The sequence below is a fragment of the Dermacentor albipictus genome, chromosome 5 (genome assembly GCF_038994185.2).
Source record: "Dermacentor albipictus isolate Rhodes 1998 colony chromosome 5, USDA_Dalb.pri_finalv2, whole genome shotgun sequence".
Lineage (NCBI taxonomy): Eukaryota > Metazoa > Arthropoda > Arachnida > Ixodida > Ixodidae > Dermacentor > Dermacentor albipictus.
In genome coordinates this window covers 9,529,107-9,552,612 of record NC_091825.1, presented here as the reverse complement: position 1 = coordinate 9,552,612, position 23,506 = coordinate 9,529,107, and the positions used below count along the sequence as shown (strand labels likewise).

The 23,506-nt window shown below is 46.3% G+C and overlaps 1 protein-coding gene and 1 long non-coding RNA gene across 10 annotated transcripts in view; one reads left to right on the top strand and one right to left on the bottom strand.

Moving 5' to 3' along the window:
* The window catches only part of LOC135917943 (uncharacterized), a 113,494-nt gene extending 92,331 nt beyond the window's left edge, over positions 1 to 21,163 (top strand). The window contains exon 3 of the long non-coding RNA XR_010569465.1: positions 21,091 to 21,163. This is a non-coding gene — a long non-coding RNA (uncharacterized lncRNA). The remainder of the gene's footprint in view (positions 1 to 21,090) is intronic.
* Positions 1 to 23,506, bottom strand: part of tefu (Serine/threonine-protein kinase tefu) — a 1,084,056-nt gene that overhangs the window by 192,134 nt on the left and 868,416 nt on the right. For all 9 annotated transcript variants that reach the window (XM_070538252.1, XM_070538256.1, XM_070538258.1 and 6 more), the window contains one exon: positions 9,023 to 9,163. In XM_070538252.1, the coding sequence (XP_070394353.1) occupies positions 9,023 to 9,163 (141 nt within the window). The remainder of the gene's footprint in view (positions 1 to 9,022; positions 9,164 to 23,506) is intronic.

The following is a 23,506-nucleotide window of genomic DNA, read 5'->3' as shown; positions in this document are numbered from 1 at the left end:
CTTCTGCGCTGCGCGGCAAACCCTGCGGCACAGGGGGCGTCGCTTGATGCGTTTCGAACATGCACGTGAAACGTATAAATACGGGAACACCGCCTGCGCTGGCTCAGTCCGACGAACGCCCCAGACGCGCTTGCTGCTTTCGCCGTCGCCGCGTTATTCACTTGATTTCGGGCACAAGTTCGCCCAAACTCTCTTTACGTCTAACGCCGACGCAGTGTCCCTTTCTGTCTGCCTGCATGCCAGGTAGCTCACCGTCACCTATGTGACAATATTAATTCTTTAATTCAGAATTAATTCAGAAGTTTACAACTTGTAAGTTCTGAATGAAGCTGCAAAATCAAGGCTATATCAAAGCTACTGTCAAGAAGTACCTCTTGCCCCGGATTGAAGATCTCTGGTCAGCGTTGTCCGGCGGACAGAAGTTCACCAAGCTCGACCTCAGAGATGCTTAGCAGCAGCTGGTGCTCCAGGATGCCCCCCGGAAGTATGTCACAATATCAGAAACTTTAGGCCTCTTTCAGTACACGCGCTTGCGTTTGGCGTGGCCTCAGCCCCAGCCATATTTCAGAGGGAGATGGATAACCCTTCAGAGGCATGAGGCACATACATGGCGGTGTACTTGGATGACATCCTAGTTACTGGCAGTGATGACAGGGACATCCTGCAAAACCTGCACAACGTCCTGGCATGGCTGCAGGACGCCGGCCTCAAGCTCAAGCTGGAAAAGTGCGTTTTCCTATCCCCCAACTTGAGTACTTGGGACATGTCATTTCCGAGGCAGGCCTAGCCCCGGCTCCCCGCAATGTTGATGCTGTGCTCTAGGCACCTAAGCGCCAAAAGAAGAAGGAGCTTCAGAGCTACCTCGGCCTCATCCGCTTCTACAAGAGTTTTCTGCCGAACCTGTCGAAGCATCTACAGCCGCTCCATCTTCTGTTTTGTGATGGTCAGCAATGGGTCTGAAAGAAGCAGGACCGGGCCTTCCAGCGCAGCAAGGAGCTAATCACCAAGGCTCCAGTGCTGGTGCACTTCGATCCTGCCAAGCCTGTCGTCCTTACTGTAGATGCGTCGCCGTACGGTGTGGGAGCCGTCCTGGCACACCGGGACAAGGATGGCCAGGAGCGCCCTACGTCCTTTGCTTCTCATCGGCTTCATGCTACAGAGCAACACTACAGCCAGCTGGACAAGGAAGACTTGGCCCTCATGTTCGGTGTAGAACGCTTCCACCAGTATTTGTGGGGCCGGAAGCTCGCGGCGGTCACGAACCACAAGCCGCTGTTGGGGCTGCTAGGGCCCGATAAGGCAGTTCCTGTGCAGGCATCACCTCGAGTGGTACGCAGGGCCTTGAGGCTGGCAGCTTACAGTTATCAGCTGGTTTACCGCCCGGGAAAGGACCTGGGACCTGCTGATGCCCTGAGCCACCTGCCCCTGCCAGAGGTGCCTTATGCTGTTCCAGAACCTGCTGAAGTGTTCATGTTGGAGCACGCGTACCCGGAGGTATTCTCCAGATCTGCGGTATCGCAAGCGACCAGCCGGGACCCAGCCCTGCCTCAGGTGGTCAAGGTGGTGTCCCGTGGGGAGGAATTGGTTCGGCAGGCCTATAGCCACAAGGCCGCTGAGCTGAGCTTGCATGCAAGCAGGGCTGCCTACTGTGGGGTTCTAGGGTGGTGATCCCACAGCCTCCGGTCCAGGGTCCTGCAGTTGCTGCACATGGGTCATCTGGGTGTGGAAAAGACCAAGATGGTGGCCCGGTCCCATGTTTGGTGGCCTGGCCTGGAGCACGACATTGCTCACATGGTGCAGAGCTGCCAAATCTGCCAGGAGCATCAGCGGGCCTCACAACATGTGGAAATCACCCCCTGGCCATTCCGACAGACCCCCTCGTCCCATCTACATGTGGATTTTGGGGGACCCTTGAAGGGCCATTACTTCCAGGTGGTGGTGGACGCCTTTTCGAAGTGGGTGGAGGTTCTACCTGCCGCCACTCCATCAGCAGGCGCGACCATTGCAGCGCTACAACAGGTCTTTGCCGTCCAGGGGTTGCCAGACGTCATCGTGTCAGACAATGGTCCTACTTTCGCTATCACAGAGTACCTGGCCTAGCTGACGAAGAACGGAATCCGCCAGATGATTGTCCCGCCGTACCACCCTGCTTCAAATGGTGCAGCCGAGCAGGTGGTGCAAACCATTAAGCACAAGCTCAATAAGAGACAGACTAGGGATTTCCGGAGGCAGATTTCCCGAATAATGTTTGAGTACCGGAGCATGCCCCACGATGTCACTAACCGTGCCCCCTGCGAGCTCCTGCTGGGTCGGATGGTCAAGACATCCTTGGATGTCTTGCATCCGGACCTCCGATCTACAGAGCTCCTGAAGCAGCTGAAGGAGAAGCTGGCTGCTGACCAAGGGTGCCGTCCCGGGCCTTTTCTGGAGTCGGGAGCTCCAGCTTTTGCCAGGAACTTCCGTCCTGGCCCATCCTGTTCCGCCGGACAGGTGGTGTCTCCTGCCAGTGCCTCATCACTGCTCATCTGCATCCCAGGCGGGGTGACATGGCACAGACACGCCGACCATGTCAGGCCTCGCCTCCGGACCTGGCCAGCACCCTCAAATGCCACTTTGGTGTTCCAGCCCACAGGAGGACTAGTGGCAACACCAGTCGCTTCCAATGGAGCATCACCCACCTTGGAGGTGGCAAGCGTTGCCAGTGGTGCGGCGCCGATTGGGCTGGTGTCGAGCTCGGCACCGCTCACAAGGCCGAGCACTGCGGACCCTCTGGATGGAGCGAGGCCGGCTCAGGCAGCACCCGGCGTTGCCACACTCGGCGCGTCAACACCAGTGCCCAGGCAGAGTACTCGACGGCGGAGGCCTCCAGACCATTACTCGCCTGGGACGTAGCAGGCACCGTCGACCCAGCTAGAGTGGAGGCAGAGCCTCTTACTTTGGACTTGGATGTTTGTTGTCGACAAACAAACTGGGGGTAAGGGGGTGTGACATGCATGTGACGCCCCCTTGGGTATAATCTTCATTGGCCTGCCAGGCTTGGTGGCTTGCCAGGCTCGGTAGGCAATATTGGTCACCGCACTGCAATAAACACCGGCGAGCACAGCTGCTCGGCGGTCAGTCATCATTCACCACCACGCTGCGGAGCATCCATCTAACGGAGGGTGCCTCGAGCCCTCCCTTGTTCATGAAACCGGGTGGATTGTGACAGTGTACTACGCAGACAAACAGCAGCGGTGCACGCAAGGTAACATTGAACATTAACTCACCACTCTCGTGTTAGACTAAACATTAAAGAAATTAAGCTTTAGCCGTCAACATCACTGCTAATTATCATCAATCAAAGCATCCAGCATGGAAAGCTTTGCTTACATCGATTCCCACAGTGCGTGGGATCTGGATAATTTTTCAACTGTCATTTGTAGCTTCATTACAATGTGTGCTGCCGTGCCTTAGTTCTGTTGTTCTAAGTGCGGAAAAACATTGGCACAAATGAGCCTGGTTCCAGCAGACGCGTCTTGAACTTGGTGCAGGAAGAAGCACAGTGGGTACAAAGCTCCAACACAGAGCACTTATGAAGCTAGATTTGATGCGTGACAACCACTGCACATTTGTTTTCGAGCAAGACAAGCTAAACAACTATCTAAACCAATTTACAACGACGGGAATCAGTGCAGGCATTTTTATGCAGTTGACGCTTTATTGTGTATTTTTACGGATGCTGGTGCTGGTTCTTTCTTTATTTTTGCAATTATGTCTTAGTTCGTTTAGCAGAAATTCGCAAGACTGACACGAACCACGATGACCCACTTCAGCTGCCGGGTTGTTTCCCCCGGTTTTGAAGGGAAGCGGTACAATTTGATTCAGAAGAACGTCAGTTTGGCCTAGTTGGTGTTTAACTGTATAGCATATTCACCGCAAATAAATTAATCTTTCATTAACTTTTGATCATGTTCATCATGAAAGATGAATTGGCGCACTTGCCTGCGCACTGCAATGCCTGCCCCTGTGCACCACTTTTTAAGGAGATAAAGATTCTGGGGAAAAGCCAGGACCAGACTGCATGCGAACTGATGGAGGCCTATCACGTAAAAAAAAAAGGCCGAGACTGTGTTAGTAACACTTCCATTAGGTTAATTCAATCGGAGATAGATTTCTTTAAATAGTTGGTTGCCCCACTAGGCTGATGAGTGATCTTGGTTGCTGCATTCTGCGCATGTTCTATTTGTCTATATATGGCCACGGGTTGCCGTGAATAACCCAGTTGAAATTTACCGCCTATGTCCTTCTTGTGTTCTCTTCCGCTGTCCCCATCTTTATTTGCGGTCAATATGATACGCAGTGCAATTTGATACCAACATCCCCTTCGCAGTTGAGACAATCCTTAAAGTGACTCCGAAAAGATTTTCTTGATTTTGTATAAACATACTGAGTTGTTACAGTAGGTCCTTCTGATCATTAATTGATGCATCCAAGTGCTGCACATAAAGCATGTAATTTATTACAAGGTTTTAAAAATGTACATCGCTGCCGATAGCAGCACATCGCTCGGCTGAATTTTAAGCAGCCCCTACCATTTTGACGTCATTTGCCCCAATGATGTTAGTAGGACGAGCTATCTGACTGGCTGCCCAAGGTGCATCATCAATAATTTTTCCAACTTTATGGGGAACAAATGTTGTTTGTAATAGTTGGAATACTAGTTAATTTGTTTCTATATAAAGAAAGTAACATAAAGAGAATGCACAATAACAATTTCTCACTACACTTAAGCACTTCTGGCACACAGCAAGTGTCGTCTACTCATATTTGGCACACAGCAAGTGTCGTCTACTCATATTTATAACATGCTCCATTTTGACAAGAGCTTCTCAGTCAGAGTCGGTCTCAGTCTTTTTGCGAGCACCATGATTCGACTTTGTTACGTTGTGGACTGCAAGCATAGCGACTGGCAATATGACAAGCTGTGACATCACGTTCCTCTGCTAGGCAGCAGACGAGCGGACTGGCTGCAGCCGATCGGACTGCCGCTATCCGATCGGCACCAGCATTTGTGCGTTTGCGGCTGTCACTTTACACCGGAGGATTACTACCACAATAGCGTTTCGCGAGTCTGGTATTCAGATAAATGCAAGCGCAAAGGGACAGTGCCTGGCCGTTTGACCATGCTATTTTACGGGATGAGCAGAAGCGCAAATGTGAACAGTCTGCATGGTGCAGCCACCTGGTGGCACAGAGCTCAACCACACACAGTAGCAGTAACGAAATGTATTCTTCTTTGCTGCTGGTGTAAATTTCTTGCAGGAGTGTAATCGTTAACAGATTTTGTGAAGGTTTAAAATGTTTTAAACTAGGTTAGAGCAATATTACCACTTTGTTTGGCTGGTTAAGCTCTGCACCAACAGGTGGCTGGACCGTGCAGACCGATCAGGCTGCTCTCGTATGTCTATGCTAAAGTTCCTTCTTAACGCTTCACATCAATTGTGATGCGAATTATTAACTTTAGCTGCACCCTATGCGTTTACAAAATTTGTCCAAAGCATCTGAGCTTCTTTTTCTTCACACTTCTCAAGGAGGAGCTGCCAAGAGGCCGCTTTCAGATGCACTTGAGTGCAACAAGGACAATGGTGAAGTGACAGTGAGAGCCTACTTCCGGGTGCTCACTGCCGCTGCTAGGTGGCGCAACAAATAGAGGCAAACTTCATTGCAGGGTGAAGGTCAAAGTAGCTAGGCCTAGCGTTGCCACTGTGGTTGCTACAGCTGCTAGCCAATCTGCATGCGAGAGCGCCTGTTCGATGCGGCAAGATAATTAAAATGGCAGCGGCGTTGGTGGCTTTGAGTAATGCTGTTTCGAACCTGCGGTCACGGCAATCTTTACAAAGACGGCGCCGAATAAAACAACACACGAAGATGGGGGACACGAGACAGCATGTAGGCGCCTACGTGCTGTCTCGTGTCCCCCTTCTTCGTGTGTTGTTTTATTTGGCGCAGTCTTTGTAATCATGCTTAACCAACTAGCCCACCAACACATGCACGGCAATCGGACGGCCTCCATCGAAGGGTTCTTTCGTCCAAAATTTTATACGTTCCTATGCATCGACTCTATGGGGCACGTGGTGGTGCATCGAAGCCATTCAAATTATCGGGTATGTCCCAAAAATCGAGTGTCTGGAAAATTGGTCGTTGACTGTACACTGGCTACTCCTCCAGCCGACAACACGGCATCAAAGACGATTTGTTATTGTTCTTCTCAGTTACTCAAGCCAGTATTTGCACGACTTTCGTTCCCTTTCAATAAAATTACAGCTAATTTTCCCAGATAGAAGCACAAATTCCCTGAGTTTTCCCTGAGTACTTCCCAGACTATTCAATATCCCTGATAATTGATCCCTGTGTTTATCTGTGTGTGGAATTTTTAGCGCAGATCCTACCACAGCAGTTATGGTCAACACGATCTGGAACGAGGTAGAGGCGCATAGTGAGTGGGGCCGCAATGTTCTGTGCATGGGAGAGGGGATTGCCTTCTTTACAACACCCTTCCCCCCCTTCCTTTGGACAGCCTTGCTTTCACATTCAAGCTTTCCCTTTCATCCATGTTGCTCTTTTGGAGCCCACCTCCTGAAACTTCGCCAGAAAATTTCAGAGAGTGGTTCAACCCCCCACTAGCTATGCCAATGGTACTGTATATCCCAACGTCTAGGTACCCATGTTACTGATAACTTGCTCCAGTTTTGCTATGCAATGTTAGGAGACTCCATGGCATGTGCAACACCGTATTTTTCTGGCCAAAATTTGTAAAAATTAAATTTTGTGCAACATTTCCCGATATTAGATTCAATACTCGATTCAAAATGCACTATTCCGTATTCCCACACCCCTAATGAATCCTTACCAACTAGCTCAGCTTTCTGTCATTCTAAATTACTACCCTTCTGCTGTGGGCCCTTAGTGGCAATGGAGGCCGGCACTTCTGCTGCCAAGAGTCATGCTACTTGAAGATGATGATGTTGACCCTTGGATTTAGTGGGACGTAGCAACCAGTGGCCACTGCGTGATCTTATGACAACGTGCCGTGCTTATTGTTGGCTGGCTTCCATGTTGGCCAGTGCTTGCTACACCCTTGTAAAAAGATCCTGTAAATAGTTTCCCCGCTGTGCTTCCTTGTAACAATATTAAGGGAGCTACAACAACATAGACAGGGAATTGTTATGAGATATTCTCAAGCACGAAGATATAGATCACAATTTCACAGACTGCTGAGGGAGATTCAGAAGAACAACCGAGCACAAATTGCATGGGAAGCCTAAAAATGCAATGATGTGGTGGAAATTCACCGAGGACTGTAGAAAAGATGTCCTCTGTCTCCATTTTTGTTCATGTATCCTAGTATGGGCATAGAAAGACGACTGGAAAACAGCAAATTAGAGTTTGATTTAGATTTGTAATGGACAAATGGTGCAACAGAAGGTCTCCGGACTGATGTATGTGAACAACATAGTGCTACTAATGCACAATGCAAGACATTTACAGACACATGTGAATATGTGTGGCAATGAAGCGACAAATCCATGCCTTCAGTTTAGCACAGAGAAATCTGGAATTATTATCTTTAACGAAGGGATGAGTAATTACGTGTGTGGTGCGTGGGATATGGAAAGGAGTCATGGTGGCAGCACTAATGTTGGCTAATGCCATTCTGTGTTTAAAATAGGATATCTTGTTGAGGCTGGAAGTTGACCCAAGCCGGCTTTGGGAGCCTACGGTAAAACCACCAACGAGGCAGCACATGAGTTGGGCCTCTTTTGAAGTCTGAGAAGTGTAGAACAGACTTGGTTTTGATGAAACACTGAGGAAAATGAATGAAAACCGAATGGACAGCTAAAGTGCACAAGTATCTGTACCTCAAAAGCATAGACACAGAATGTAGGAACAGGTCAAGGAAGTTAGCAACCAACCACAGGGTAATTGAAAGAGTAAACAGAAAACCAGGAATCATCAAAAAGAAACAGACACACTGAGCGAAGCTGAGAGACAGTGAATTGGATACAAAGAATGGAAACAAAAAAGACCATGGAGATTTACAAGAATGGGAAGGAAGAAATTAGAGGGGAAAATCTCTACGATAACACGAACGGCAGCGCCCTTCGTGTCATCGTGGTGAAGCAAGCAATTGCAAATCTTGCAAATCATGGTTTCATGTGATGTCCGAGAGCATTTCGAGGCAAAAAAAAAAGTGTGTGTAACATGCAGGTTGCCCTTCTTGTCTAACTTGATTGCCTAAAGACAGAAACATACAAAAGCAAATATTCGCAACAAGATAACGCATGTGTATGCTGCAGCAAAATTCTGGAGATCACTCCGCACACCTCAATGGAATGTGAAGGTATTCACCTAGTGAGACCCGTAGGTATAATAATGTACACCTTGCTGAAGCGCTTGGATTTAAATTGGACAGAAGCGTCAACTGTTTAGCAGTCAAGATAAGCAAGAGATGTTTAGTGTATTGGTGGAAAAAAAAAAGCAGGGAAGAGATTGATAGGACCAGATCCATTACAAACAAGTAGCGGCACAAGGTAGAAAGAGAAGTTTTGCGGAAGAGAAAAAAAAAAAGAGTATGGAAATGTATACAAAAATGCTGGTATGAAAAGCACGTATAACGTACCCGATTAACTCAAGCGGACTAGGTGACTATTTTTCACTGCCCCGTTTCAAAGGGGATGCCAATAGATCATTATCATCATCATAAACTAGAGCTGTTTAGCTGGAGACGGTTTGAATCACAACTATCACAAAACAGAGATTGGCTCAATGCTTTCTTAGTCAACTGTAAAATTAGCCCTGACAAAAGTTAGCAAATTTTGTCATTCCACTGTGATAAATGTTGATGGTAACTGTGAATAACTTTGGAGACATTTCAGGTGTTTTAACGACTTTCATGCACGTGAAACTCTGAAAGAAACAAACTGACAAAGGACTGCCAACTACGCAACAAGAGCTCGCACAATGCACCAGAGCCGTGTCCCACCTTGACAAGCTGTTTGTATTTGGAGCCATCGTGGCTGACACATGTAATAACCTTGGGCTTGTTGATGCCTCCGCACAGTTGATACTCGGTTGAAAACCTCAGGATTCCTGGCAGGTTGCAATATGAGGCACTTTGGTCCACCTGGAAATTGCATTTTGTCAATCAGCCTAGTGCCAGAATTTCAAAGTTTCAGTCAGCAGAGAAAGTCCCAAACTGTAGTTGAACAACAAGAACACTTATCTTGGTAGCAGCACAAAAAATGAGAGCTTAGGATACAAAAGGTTTTCCATTAATTGACTCCATTTATTTCAGTTTCTTGGCTGATTTGATCACCATCGAAGATCGCAGCCAGTGCCAATACATTTCAATTGGCCAAGATGCTCATTATCTGATAACCAAATTGGCTCTCGCTGGATATTTCAAACTGGACTGGTCAGCACCGATGTGCCCGATGCGAATGATGACCCCAACAGCATCGATTTTTGGTGGCACTAGGAAAAGAGGACATGGCAAAAACACGCTACGTCCCACAGGAAAATGTAGTCTTTCAAACAGGTCTTGACAAAGCTGCATCTCACAGTAATTACCGTTACTTACCTAATTTTAACACATTCTTCACTAAAAGAATTGGTCTGCATAAAATTACCTGCATGTCCACAACTGGACAGGCAACATTGGAAAGTAGCCTACTATCAGCAAGATCACTACTGCATCACCAGATGATGACAGAACAAGTTTCATAGGAACCATTGCGCTTAAGTGATGCAGACAAGGGATGGGATGTGCACCAGGAAATGTGCAACATTCTATAGTTGATATTCCCTTGACATTTTACAGGCATTTCTAGGTTGCACAAAATTTTTAAACGCATAAAATTGGGAGTAGCAAGCACACTGCGAAGGTTACTACGCACCGACCCCCATCTGATACCAAAGAATTCTTGAACAACCCATCTTACTGTTCTGATATTTTAAAAGAATGTATAAATTATCAGAATTGTTTAACTGTGTGTAAGATGCAGGTTGCCCTTCTTGTCTCAGAAAATGTGCTGAGAAGACTAAAGCTGAGTATCATGTGCAAATGTAGTGACAGAAATGTAATTGTGCCTTATATGCATGGTGTCTGAGATATATTTAAGAAAGTGGTGGGCAAGGTACAAGTACAGTTCTGCTCTCCAAACACTGTCAAGAGTTTGTAAGACTACAGATATCGGTGATGAAACAGCCATTTGACCTTTCGGCGCAAGTCCTGTTAGAGGCATAGAGGCCGATTCGGTGCAGCAGCAAGTACTTTTGCTGCAGGGTCAAACGCACGTATGCTTACATGCAAATTTTGACTGATATAGTTGATATGTTGTGCACATAGGTTCGCACAAGGCTTACCTTGCGAGAACAGTCTCAAAAGGACGTGACATCCCCTTCACACCGTGACACATAAAAGGTGCTGTGGCCCCGTTCATCGACTCTTCGATACAGTGGGCAGAAGGCACGACAGAGAGATCGTCAACAAACGGGGGCAAGACAGATCGAGTATGCACGCCTACACTGGGGACGTATTCTGCGACGATCCACTTCGGCAATACTATCGCCTTGGCCATCAGGCGCGTGCTGATTGGCTGGTTGCGCGAAATCAGATGACGTGATTGTCTCGCTAAGCACCATGTCATCCGATTTTGCTCAACCAGCGCACGTCTGATCGCCAAGACGACACTGTGGGGCTTGTGAACTCACTGAAGCCTTCCACGTAGAAAGGTTGCGCCACGATTGTGTATCAGAGTGATCTGTCGCTGTTGCAAAAGGCACTTGCTCAGTGACTATTTCCACATGACCTGGATGCGCACACAGGTAGTTGTCTTTTTATTTCGTTTTTTTTTCAAGCATTTCATTCAATCAATTTCAGTGGCTAGACAGCGCTTGTCCTGTGTGCTTCTACCTCTGTGTCTTCCGTTGTTTTCGCACTGATTATTAAATGTGCATACTTTACCACTCGCCCATCTTTCTATCTTACTGCTATCCTTAAGTTACGAATTGTAGCCCAATATCTTTATAGGAATTCCTTTTATACAACTTTGCACAGAGGATGCAAAGAATAACGACTTCTTGCTTCCTCCGTGAGTTGCCCCTGTTGTGCACTTATTAGCAACTATTAGAATACATTATGTTTATTGTAATATTGCTAGCTATTCTCATTTTCTGACCTATTCAAGACAATATTTTTGTTTTTTATTTGTACAGCTGCCTTTTGGCAGCCAGGGCAGGAGTGGTTAACAATGAAGTAATAGCATTACATTAGGCACAGGTACGTACATTTCAGAGCAAAAGAGCGAAGAAAGAAAGGAAGAAGAATGCAAATAGCAATAAGCATAAAGAGCAAGGAGGTTTTCAAGCATAAATTCAATATAAATTTCAAAAAAAATTCGAAAACATGACAAAAAGGATTATGATAGCTGCCCATTACACAGAAAGATGGGACATAAATTAGTGGACGACGAGTGTACTGGAAACAACGCGTGGAAAACAAGTGTACTGACAGCAGTAAGACCACACAGGGTGTGCCGTTTGTATGACACAAAGAAAATAGATGTAGCTAATCTGATGGATTACACATGGTCAAGAAGGGCAGCTAAAGATGATTCAACGCTATCTAAATTTCTTACTTCTTACGGCAGTGAATTCCACTCCGCGATAGTTCGTGGGAAAAATGAAAAGCGGTACACCAAAGTTCGTGATTGTGGTATTAGAATGCTCTGTTTATGCTTATGTCTCATGTGTCTTCATTTGTTTAACTGGATGCACTCATCAAATTTCAGTTTTGCCTGATTGTTGATAATGTTATGCATAATTTTTAATCTATGCAATTTATGGTGAGAGTAGAGTGTTGGAAAGCCTGATCGAATTCCGAGTTCAGTAATAGATGTACTTCGGTTATAGAATAATTGCACTAGGGAGCATTATAGTGACACATGTACTTGTCTTTATCAGGGGACATGTTTTGCCGCCTAACAAATGTTATCGCACAGCGCAGGACGTGCCTGCATGTATGCAAAGTTTCTGGAAAGTTATCGATGCTTTCATCTGCTGTCTGTTGTCGCCGAACCTTATGTTATCTGATTTCATCACGTGACGCGAATGGTGTAGAACTTTGTGGAAGAACTTGGCTCGAGACGTATGAGAGAGTCGCTGCATTTAACAGCTGGAACAGCGACGACAAACTGCGACATGTCTTCTTCACATTGGAAGACACTGCCAGGATGCGGTTCGAGAACAGAGAAGCCACCTTAACGACCTGGGACCTTTTCCGAAGCGGCTTCCTGCAAACATTCACAAGCGTCGTTTGCCGAGAACGTGCTCAAGCACTACTGGAAACCCGAGTGCAGCTGCCTAATGAGACCACTGCGATTTTTGCAGAAGAAATGAGCCGCCTATTCCGCCACGCCGACCCGGAATTGTCAGAGGAAAAGAAAGTCCGGCTACTGATGCGTGGTGTAACGGCAGAACTTTTCACCGGTATGGTACGAAGCCCACCGAAGACTGTCGACGAGTTTCTTCGCGAGGCCACTAGCATCGAGAAGACACTGGAAATGCGGAACCAGCAATTCAACCGCCGCACGGATTCGACAAGCTACGCTGGAGTTTAGTCACTGGCCACCGACGACCTGCGCGAGAATATCCGAGCGGTCGTGCGGGAGGAGCTACAGAAGCTGTTCCCGCCATCACAGCCTCAAGTGGCTTCGGTTGCCGACGTCGTACGGGAGGAGCTACAACAACAACTCGGAGTAGCCCCAGAATCGCCGCAGCCTCAGCCGCAAGCGATGACATACGCCGCTGCAGCCTGCCGTCACGTTCCCCCTCCGTGCTCACGGCAGGGCTCAGAGACGACACAGTTCCGTCGTCAGCCACCACCCCCGCCGCCAGCATGCCCACCCATCGCACAGCGCTGCTACGCGAGGAAGACGGACATTTGGTGCGCTCCTGACCACCGTCCACTCTGCTACCACTGCGGAGAAGCGGGTCACGTCTACCGCCGATGCCCTTACCGGGAAATGGGACTGCAAGGGTTCACTGTTAACATGCCGCGACCACCACTTGGCGAACGACCTCGCGATATCACCGACTACATCGCCACCACTCAGTGCAGCCCTCGACGACCGTCCCATTCGCTGTCACCAGGCCGCTACCTGTCACCGCAGCGCCGACCATACACCGGCCCAGCCTGGGGCCGCTCTACGAGCCCATATCCGGAAAACTAAAAGCAGCAACCGATGGTGGTGCGGTTGCTGTTCGTCGAACTGACGAAGATCCTCCGCCACCGACGAAGACGACGAAGAGACCATCTCGACGACATAATAACGACACGCCGCCGTCGCAACCAAGTCAGGCAGCCAAGAATACACCGATGAAAGACGACTTGACGACGCGACATTCCAGCTTCAGTTCAACACAACACAGCTGTGATCCGACGCCAAGACCTAACTGCAACGCCAGACAAACAACCGCTGACTGCCACGTGTTCTCGACGGCCACGCAGTTAGCGCCTTAGTGGACACAAGGGCAGATTACTCCGTAATGAGTCAACACATCGCCGCCCAGTTGAAGAAAGTTAAAACTGCATGGGAAAGCCCTCAAATTCGAACGGCTGGAGGACACCTCATTACGCCGACTGGAATCTGCACGGCAAGAATTACCATTCACGACCGGACTTACCCTGCCACCTTCGTTATCCTCCAACAGTGTTCACGAGACGCCATTCTCGGCATGGACTTTCTGAATCAACACGGCGCGATCCTCGACCTGAAGTCGAAGTCAATAACGCTTTCAGAAGATCAAGCAATACCGCCGGATAGCCTTTCTAGGCAGCGTGCCTTGAGTGTGCTCGAAGATCAAGTGAGCATCCCGCTTCGCTCGAGCAATGTTATTTCGGTCGGCACCGAAATACCCGCTGACGTAGAAGGCGTCATCGAAGGCGACCAACGTCTACTGCTCGACCGTGAAATTTGCGTCACTAGAGGAATCGCTCGCCTGCACGGAGGAAACACGAAAGTGTTGCTGACAAACTTCAGCCAGGAGTTCAAGCACATCAACAAGGGCACGACGATCGCATACATCGAGGAAATTCTGGAAACCAGCAATGCCGTTTGTCCTCTCGGATTCTGCCACCTGTACCCCGATGACCGTAGCTCCCGAACCAGACTACGACATAAATCCAAGCCTACCCATGATTAAGCAACAACAGCTGAGAAGCTTACTTCGACGATACAAAGAGATTAAAGATGCCAATGATAAAGTGATCCTGAATAAAAGTCTTACTGCGATTTCTGACAGGTGCGACACCTGCGAAATGAAACTTAATGAAGAAAAAATGGTTTTTATGCGCATTACCAACAAAAACATCTTCTAACATATCAATACACTATTAATCAATCTGCGGTCTCTGAAACAGACTCCTTTAAATATTTGGGTGCAACCATCAACAATCGTCTAACCTGGTTGCAACACATTGATAATGCTTGTGCGTCTGCTCGACGTAAACTCGGCCTACTGAGACACAAACTGAAACATTCTCCTCCATCTGTGAAACAATTGCCATTCAACACACTCGTAAGGTCGCGATTAGAATATGCTTGCGTCGTCTGGGACCCATCCACGAAAAAAATATTAAAAACTGGAAAACATAAACAGGTTTGCCGTCTGCTATATATATAATTGTTATGGACGTTATGACTCCCCCTCTCAATTGATTAATGAAAATAATATAATATTTTAATAACTACAATTAATGAACAATGAACTACAATTAATGATTAATGAAATAATATAATATAAATATTAACTACAACTTGGCCATTCACCCTGCCTCCAGCCGCTACGAGCTAGAGCTTCCAGAAATTATCACCCCGACAAGATAACCCCTATTTTCCCGCGTAAAAATTGCTTTAAATATTCCATCTTTCCTAGAACAATAAATGATTGGAACTCTCTGCCGACCGATGTATTCCTGTCCCATAACATATTACATGCCATTGAAAAACTGCATTTCAAATACACGTGTGACCGCATGAGTACTTTCATGCGTGTTAGCATGAAAAAAGAAAAAAAAAACCAACCTGAGCAAACCGGTACTGTAAATATTTCTCTCCTTTCAATTCAATTCCTTACATTGTATTCTTGTGGAATGTGTTTTTTATATATTTATATCATCCATCAATGTACGTCATATGATTCCACGTATTTCATATTTGATATGCACTTCTTTTCTTTGAACGTATTTAATTACATTACTGTATGAACGTATTCCCTCCTGCCTGGGTCACAAGTTGGCCTGCAGTATTCTGTAAATAAAATAAGAAATAATAAAAGAGTGCTTTTCGACGTCCTCAAGGATTTGACAAATGCCAGTCGCAAAGCATCGCATAATAACCGAAGAGTGTGCTCGACCACTCCGCCAGAGCCCTTATCGAGTTTCTACGCGAGAATGTGAGGCTATAAGGCACCAAGTAGACAAAATGTTGCACGATGACATCATCCCCCCGTCCAAAAGCCCGTGGGCATCTCCTGTAGTTTTGGTGAAGAAAAAGGATGGAACTCTACGTTTCTGCGTCGATTATCGTCGTCTGAACAAGATCACGAAGAAGGACGTATACCCCCTTCCACGAATAGACGACGCATTGGATCGGCTCTGCAACGCTAAATACTTCTCATCGATGGACCTCAAGTCTGGCTATTGGCAAATAGAAGTCGACGAAAGAGATCGCGAAAAGATGGCCTTCATCACCCCAGACAGCCTCTACGAGTTCAAGGTTATGCCATTCGGACTGTGCTCGGCCTGCAACGTTCCAGCGCGTGATGGACACAGTTTCAGCAGGATTGAAGTGGCAGACCTGTCTCGTTTACTTGGATGACGTCGTTGTATTCGCCGGAAATTTCGACGATCACCTTAGGCGGCTTGCCACAGTACTAGAGGCCATCAAGTCATCAGGGCTCACTCTGAAGCCAGAAAAATGCCGCTTCGCTTACGATGAGCTTCCGTTCCTAGGCCACGTAATCAGCAAATCTGGTGTCCGTCTAGACACGCAAAAGACAGCTGCCATCGCAGAGTTCCCGCAACCCATCGACAAGAAGGCAGTGCGTAGATTCCTTGGCGTGTGTGCTTACTACAGGCGCTTTGTCAAGGACTTTTCGCGAGGCTTCGAGGCTTGTTGAGTTCAAGTGGGAAACCCCGCAAGATGACGCATTTGAAGAACTCAAACGACGCATGCAGTCGCCGCCTGTACTTGCGCACTTCGACGAGTACGCCGATACAGAAATTCATACTGACGCCAGTAGCCTAGGCCTCGGTGCCGTTCTAGTCCAGAGGAGAAACAGAGTTGAACAGGTGACAGCTTACGCTAGCCGGTCGTTGTCAAAAGCTGAAGGCAATTTTTCTACAACCAAAAAGGAATGCCTTGCCATCGTTTGGGCTACAGTGAAATTTCGCCCTTACCTATATGGCAGGCCATTCAAAGTGGTCAGCGACCATCACGCCTTGTGTTGGCTAGCGAATTTAAAGGATCCTTCAGGACGGTTGGCACGATGGAGCCTCAGACTACAAGAATACAACATCACTGTAACCTACAAGTCCGGACGAAAACACTCAGATGCCGATTGCCTATCACGCGCCCCCTTTGACCCGCCGCCGCAAGATGACGAGGATGAAGATGCCTTCCTTGGAATAATAAGCGCAGAAGACTTCGCGGAACAGCAACGAGCGGACCCAAAGATAAAAGGCCTCGTCGATTATTTGGAAGGGCACACCGACGTTGTCCCTAGGGCATTTAAGCGAGGGTTGTCATTGTTCTCGCTTCAAAACAACCTACTCGTGAAGATGAACTTCTCACCAGTGAGCTCCAGCTACCTTATTGTTGTCCCGTCAAGACTTCGTTCAGAAGTATTGCACGCCCTACATGACGATCCGACCGATGGACACCTCGGAATTTCCCAGACACTATCGAGGATACAAGAAAAGTATTATTGGCCGCGCCTGACTGCCGACGTCGCCCGTTATGTCAGAACATGCCGAGACTGTCAGCGACGCAAGACACTGCCGACAAGGCCAGCCGGATTACTACAGCCAATCGAACCTCCTTGCCGACAATTCCAGAATTTCGGGATGGACTTGCTGGGACCCTTTCCGACGTCAACAACTGGAAATAAGTGGATTGTCGTGGCGACGGACTACCTCACCCGCTTCGCTGAAACTAAAGCACTGCCGAAAGGTGGCGCAGCCGAAGTGGTGAAATTCTTTGTCGAAAACATCCTGCTGCGACATGGCGCCCCAGAAGTCCTCATCACCAACAGAGGAACGGCCTTTACAGCGGAGCTCATCAAAGCCATTCTGCAATACAGTCAGACAAGGCACAGGAGGACAACGGCCTACCATCCACAGACGAATGGTCTTACGGAGCGGCTGAATAAGACCCTCGCCGACATGCTAGCGATGTACGTCGACATAGAACACAAGACCTGGGATGCCGTTCTGCCGTACGTAACATTCGCTTACAACATGGTGGTGCAAGAAAGAACACAAATCACACTATTCAAGCTGTTCTACGGCAGGAACCTGACAACGACGCTCGACGCCATGCTGCCGCACGTCACTGACGAGGAGAATCTTGACGTCGCTACCTATCTCCAGCGCGCCGAAGAAGCCCGACAGCTTGCCCGCCTGCGGATCAAGAACCAGCCGAGGACCGACAGTCGACACTACAACCTCTGACGGCGCTTTGTCGCGTACCAGCCCCGCGACCGTGTTTGGGTTTGGACCCCGATACACCGACAAGGACTCAGTGAGAAACTACTTCGATGATATTTCGGACCCTACAAGGTCATTCGACGTATTGGCACACTGGACTATGAGGTCGTGCTAGATGGCATTTTGCATTAACAGCGGCGCCGCGCACGATCTGAAGTGTTCCAAGTGGTGCGTCTTAAACCCTTTTTCGGACGCTAACGAACTTTCCTTATGTTGTTGTTTTCTTTGCTACGAGTGCTTCTTCATTACTTTCGTTTGTTTGCAGCATCGGTTCGATGCTTTTTAACAGGGGGGTATTGACACGTGTACTTGTCTTTATCGGGGGACATGTTTCGCAGCCTAACAAATGTTATCGCACAGCATGGGACGGTACTGCATGTATCCGAAGTTTCTGGAAAGTTATCGATGCTTCTATCCGCTGTCTGTTGTTGCCGAACCTTATGTTATCTGATTTCATCGCGTGACGCGAATGGTGTAGAACTTTGTGGAAGACACGAGGGTCGAAGCGATTAGTCTGGAACATTCGACGACTGCTGTAGAAAAGCCGACGCACTCGACCCGCTGATAAGATTTTCGACGATCGCCGACCATGTGCACCGCTATCGTTGTGCTATAAGTGTAGCCTGTATTTGTGGGCACAGGTTCGCCCAATAAAACTTAGTTTTGTCTTTCACAGTATTGCTACTGTGTTCTTTAACGTCACCACCACGTGACAATAGCATGTAAAATTATGCCAGCAAAGCTGCTTTCTCGTGATTAAAAAAATACTTCCACAAATCAAACTATAAGTGCATGTTATGTGAGGCATCAATTATTGCTTGCCTTACAAAACAACCTGAATACCTTTCTCTCTCAAAATATTGCAGCAGACTGCTAAACAGTAAACAAACACACTGGCGTTTTTGTATGCTGCTTTCAAGCAGAAAAATTTTCAAAAGAGCTTGTTTAGTAGCAAATTTTTCCTGTGTTGTAACAAGCTGCTGCCAGATATATTTCAGTAAGAAATATAAAGTATTTCATGAATTATGGTCCTTACGTATTTCACTGCTAGACATGACACTGCTTCCAGATGCAATATTATCTTTTTGATGCTACTGAACTTTAAGGAGGTGAAAGCATATTTAGCGCCAGCAAACAAGGACGGAAGAGAGACGACAACGCGTCGTCATTGTCGTCTCCCTTCCGTTCGTGTTTGCTGGCGCTAAATATGCTTTCAATTTATCAACACGCCCAACAAATGGCAATGCTTTAAGGAGGTGCTTTATGACATAAACCATACGATATATGAGCTGATATGATACACCATGCAATTATGTTCATTACTACGTTATGCTGCAAAAATGACCAGTTAGGCTTGATCTAAAGTTGCTATGAGGAATGGTAGCCACCAACTTTAGAAGGTTCCCTAATTGTTCATGTCAAAGAAAGAGTGGCACGGTGCATTTGAGTTGCAAAAATTTGGCTTCATCTTATAACGATCCTTGACATGTACGACAGGTTTGACCAAAGCAGAGTACATTGTGATAAAAAAAAAAAGAAATTATGAAGCAGCCACCAGTGTTGCTGTAATGATGTGACTTCATACTAAAGGACACAGTTTTTTGCGAAAAGGGTAATTGAAGAGTGAACTGGGGTGGGTAAGTAGCTGGCCCTGAGGAACTCCAGACAAGAGTAGAGGACATGACAAAATAGACTGGTTTTGTCATTGCAACAAGGTATGGTTATTGAGAAAGTTCCACAACCAAGCAGATACACTACAATCAAAATTCAATTTAAGCAGTCGTAACAGTAAAAGGTCATGCAGTACTTTTTCAAAGGCTTTGGAAAAATTGAATACGCAGCTACCATGGATTCCAAATTAACAATCCTGTGGGGAGAATGTCTAAAAGTACGCAAGTGGAGTTTCACATGAGTATTCTTTGTGGAACTTGTGGGCAACCATGGAAAAATTGGTTAGGTGAACCGCAATTTCTGATGATAAAATGGGTGAACAACAAGAAAGAGAATTCTTGGGCCCCATTTTTTTTTATTCACAATCAGCAGAAAATGTTGCAAAGAAGTGGGTTTGGTGTGCACTTGCTCATCCAATTTTCTTAACGACATCATCCCTACATTTCAGTTAAATATTACAATTAGGTTCCTCTATGCTTTCCTTGATTGCAAGAGTGGTTGGCTGTGACCAGTTTGACACACAGGAGCCACTTTTGCTACATTCCAGTTAGAAGAATGCACCTGTTTTCAGAGACTGCTGAAGAATCCTAGACAAAATTATTTGTAAATGCTTAGAGCTTGAGGAATTCTTCAGGAATTAGCTTTATCAATGCTACAAATGAGTATAAATAATTTTAGAGACACAAACAGGCTCAATCACTATGGATTAGGAAACACATGATCATTAAAAAGACGCGTACAAGAACTGATATGTATTCTAGAAAAATGCAATGAAAAAGTCACTGAATGTAAAAACACACTGCCCTTGCTCTAGCTGATAACAAAAAGCCATCATGTAACTTTATAGTTGGTACACTTTTGCCAAAGCTGTTCACTAGTCTCCAAGACTGACCTGGGTTGGTGCTAAGCAGCAAAGTTGGCAGTGCATTTTTCTTGAAATTTGTTGGTGACAGTGGATCGCATAGAGGATGGCATGCCCCATGGATATAAAGAGCTGTCTGAGGGTGAAGGCAATGAACAATGGAGAAAAATTTGCATTCAATTTAGTGAACGTATACTCAGTGAAAGTTTCATGTTTTCCTGATAAGCCAGAACTAGATGCATGGTACACTTTTCTCGTAGTAAAATAAGGTGTAAGATTTCACTGCAGATTGTTTTCTGTGCAGCAGCAGCGCATTTTTACACCTGCAGACAAAGACCTCTCCCAGCGATCTCCTATTACCCTGTCTTGTGCTAGCCAATTCAAACTTACCCCTGCAAATTTTCTGGTTTTATCACCTCACTTAATTTTATGCCATCCTCAACTGCACTTCCCTTCCTTTAAAAACTATTCTGTCTCTCTAATGGTCCACCAGTTATCTGTTCTATGCATTACATGGCCTGCCCAGCTCAATTTTTATCTCTTAACGTCAGATAGAATATCAGCTATCCTTGTTTGCTCTCTGATCCACACCGCTCTCTTCCTTCTTTTTAACATTATGCCTAAAATTTTTCATTCCATCACTCTGTGCAGTCCCTAATTTGTTCTCAAGCCTCTTTGTTAACCTCCAAGTTTCTTCCCCATATGTTAACACCGGTAGAATGCAATAATTGTATATTTTTCTTTTCAGGTTTTGGAATAGCATTCAGCCCAGAAAGAATGCGACATCTCTAACAAATTTCGATGATGAAGCTATACGCAGACATATATTAAACGAAGTGCTCGCAATGTTTTTTTCAGAGTGCCCTGTTGTTGTACTGTTAGCACTTCACGATTGGAGATTTTCTCCCATGGATCCTGTAATCATTTATTTTTCAGGCATTGCCAAGTTAATTTGCAGATTGTAAAGAACTCAAAGGCTGTAAAAAATACCGAAGCGTATTTCTATCTTCCCGTCACACCTTTTCTCATAATCACTGCAGTGCTCTGAAATTCCAGACGATTGGAAAGTGGGAAAGGTGGTTCCCGTTTTTAAATCTGGTAAGCCCCAGTCACTTCTCAATTACAGACCTATTTCATTAACGAGCATCCCCCGTAAACTTCTGGAACAAATCATCTATAGTCGTCTTGCATCCTTTTTGAAATGCAACTGTTTTTCAGCTAATCACAGCACGGCTTTCGTGAGTACAATTCCTGTGATACACAGCTTCTACCGTTTACCATAGAATCAGTTTTAGACAAAGGCTCAGTTATTGACTGCATCTTTCAAGACTTTGCCAAAGCGTCTGATAAAGTAAACCACCAATTACTTGTTTACAAATTGAGCATTATAAATATTGACCCTAACATCTTAAAATGTACTGAGTGTTCTTTGAGCAATTGCGTACAATACGTAACCACCAATGACTGTGATTTGAATTCTTGCCAATTAAAATCTTGCTTTCCGCAATGGTCCGTTCTGAGCCCTCTGCGTTTCCTAATAATATATAAATGACCTTCCTGACACAGTATAAGGTTATTTGCTGACAACTGTGTTGTTTACTGTGAAATAACTAACGTTTATGACTCTCAATAGTAATAAATGTAAGAACATGACATTCTCTCACAATTCTAATCCCGCTGAATTTCTTACCTATGAAACCGATGGCAAATTACTGAGCATGTAACGTCCCAACATAACAGATGACCTTTCATGGCATACTCACATTACTCTTGTTATTATATCATTAACAATGCTAACCGTGCACCAGGATATCTATGCCACAATTTCCCTGAATCACCAGGCCGTTTAAAATTATTACTATATCAAACACTAAATATATCTAAAATTGAGTATGCGTCTGCTATCTGGGATTGCAGGTACAATAGAGTCTGTTTAGAATAATTTTGTTATTTTATCAGTCTCCCACACTACCAGTGTTTCACCGGTGAAATCTCATCTCGGCCTTCCAAACTTGCTCTTGTGAAGAAAAAGTTCATGTTTTTGTCTCTATCACGAAATTTTTTTTCTTGAACCATATATTTGTCATACCGCACCAGTATAAAGTCACCATTCCTTTTTGCTATACCAATCTGTTTCATGATTCATCTTCACCCAAACCTAGTTGAGAATGGAACCACCTTTCTTGTGCCATCGCCAGCCCTGAAGGTACAGTCATTTAAGGCCACTGTTGCTGAACACTTCTCAGAAGAGCATGTGCTGCTTTTCATTAGTTTAATAATTTTTCTATTTTACATGTACAATAACGTTGCCTACAGTATTGTCATTCAAGGCCTCTGGTATTCACCACTGTTACAATAACCTACTCTATTAAATATTAGTTACTTTATTTTGTGGGAGATATGGGGGTTCTCCTCCGTACTCTTGGGACAAAGGAACGACAACACAGTAGTGCAAACAATCACAAGGGCATTTATTGCACCTTTCATAGATCAATGCCCACTAGCCGAGTTGCTATCCACAAAACATGTCGATGGGCGCGCGACAAATCTAGAAGTCCGACTTACCGCGACCGGAAGCGAGCGAATATGTTCGCCCCATGCTGGATCCCAACGCCTGGTCGTTCGCGTGTATAGTCACGCGAATCGTGGCGCGTTCGAAGGTGGCCACGCGAGACGGTCTCGCCGAAGCATCGGTCGGCGCCCACGCAGGAGACGTCCCCGCCGTGCGCCAACCCGCCGGGAAAGAGGGTCGCTGCACGCGCGGCACGTCCGTGCTGCTTGCTGTCTCGAACCCAAGAGAGAGCGCCTTTCCCGCACCCAAGTAACCCCGCAGCGGCGCGACCGTCGCGCCATCTCTCGCACCGCGCTTGTACCGCCGCGGCCCACGCGGCGACGGAGGCTATGCGGGAAAACATGATATCAGGGGACGCGCGAGAGTCGCGCATCCCCACAATTTTCATATATAAAAATATTGTTGAAATTATTGATATTTTATGAACACGACGTACCCACCCCTCTTTAATGCCTTCTGGACCTGAGGGCTTTGAAATAAATAAAATGACAGTGGTAAGCTCCCAGTCAGGATTTGATAATGAATGCCTTATACACTCCAACCCATCTTTATTCTTCTGTAAATTTTCTTCTCATGGTCAGGGTCACCTGTG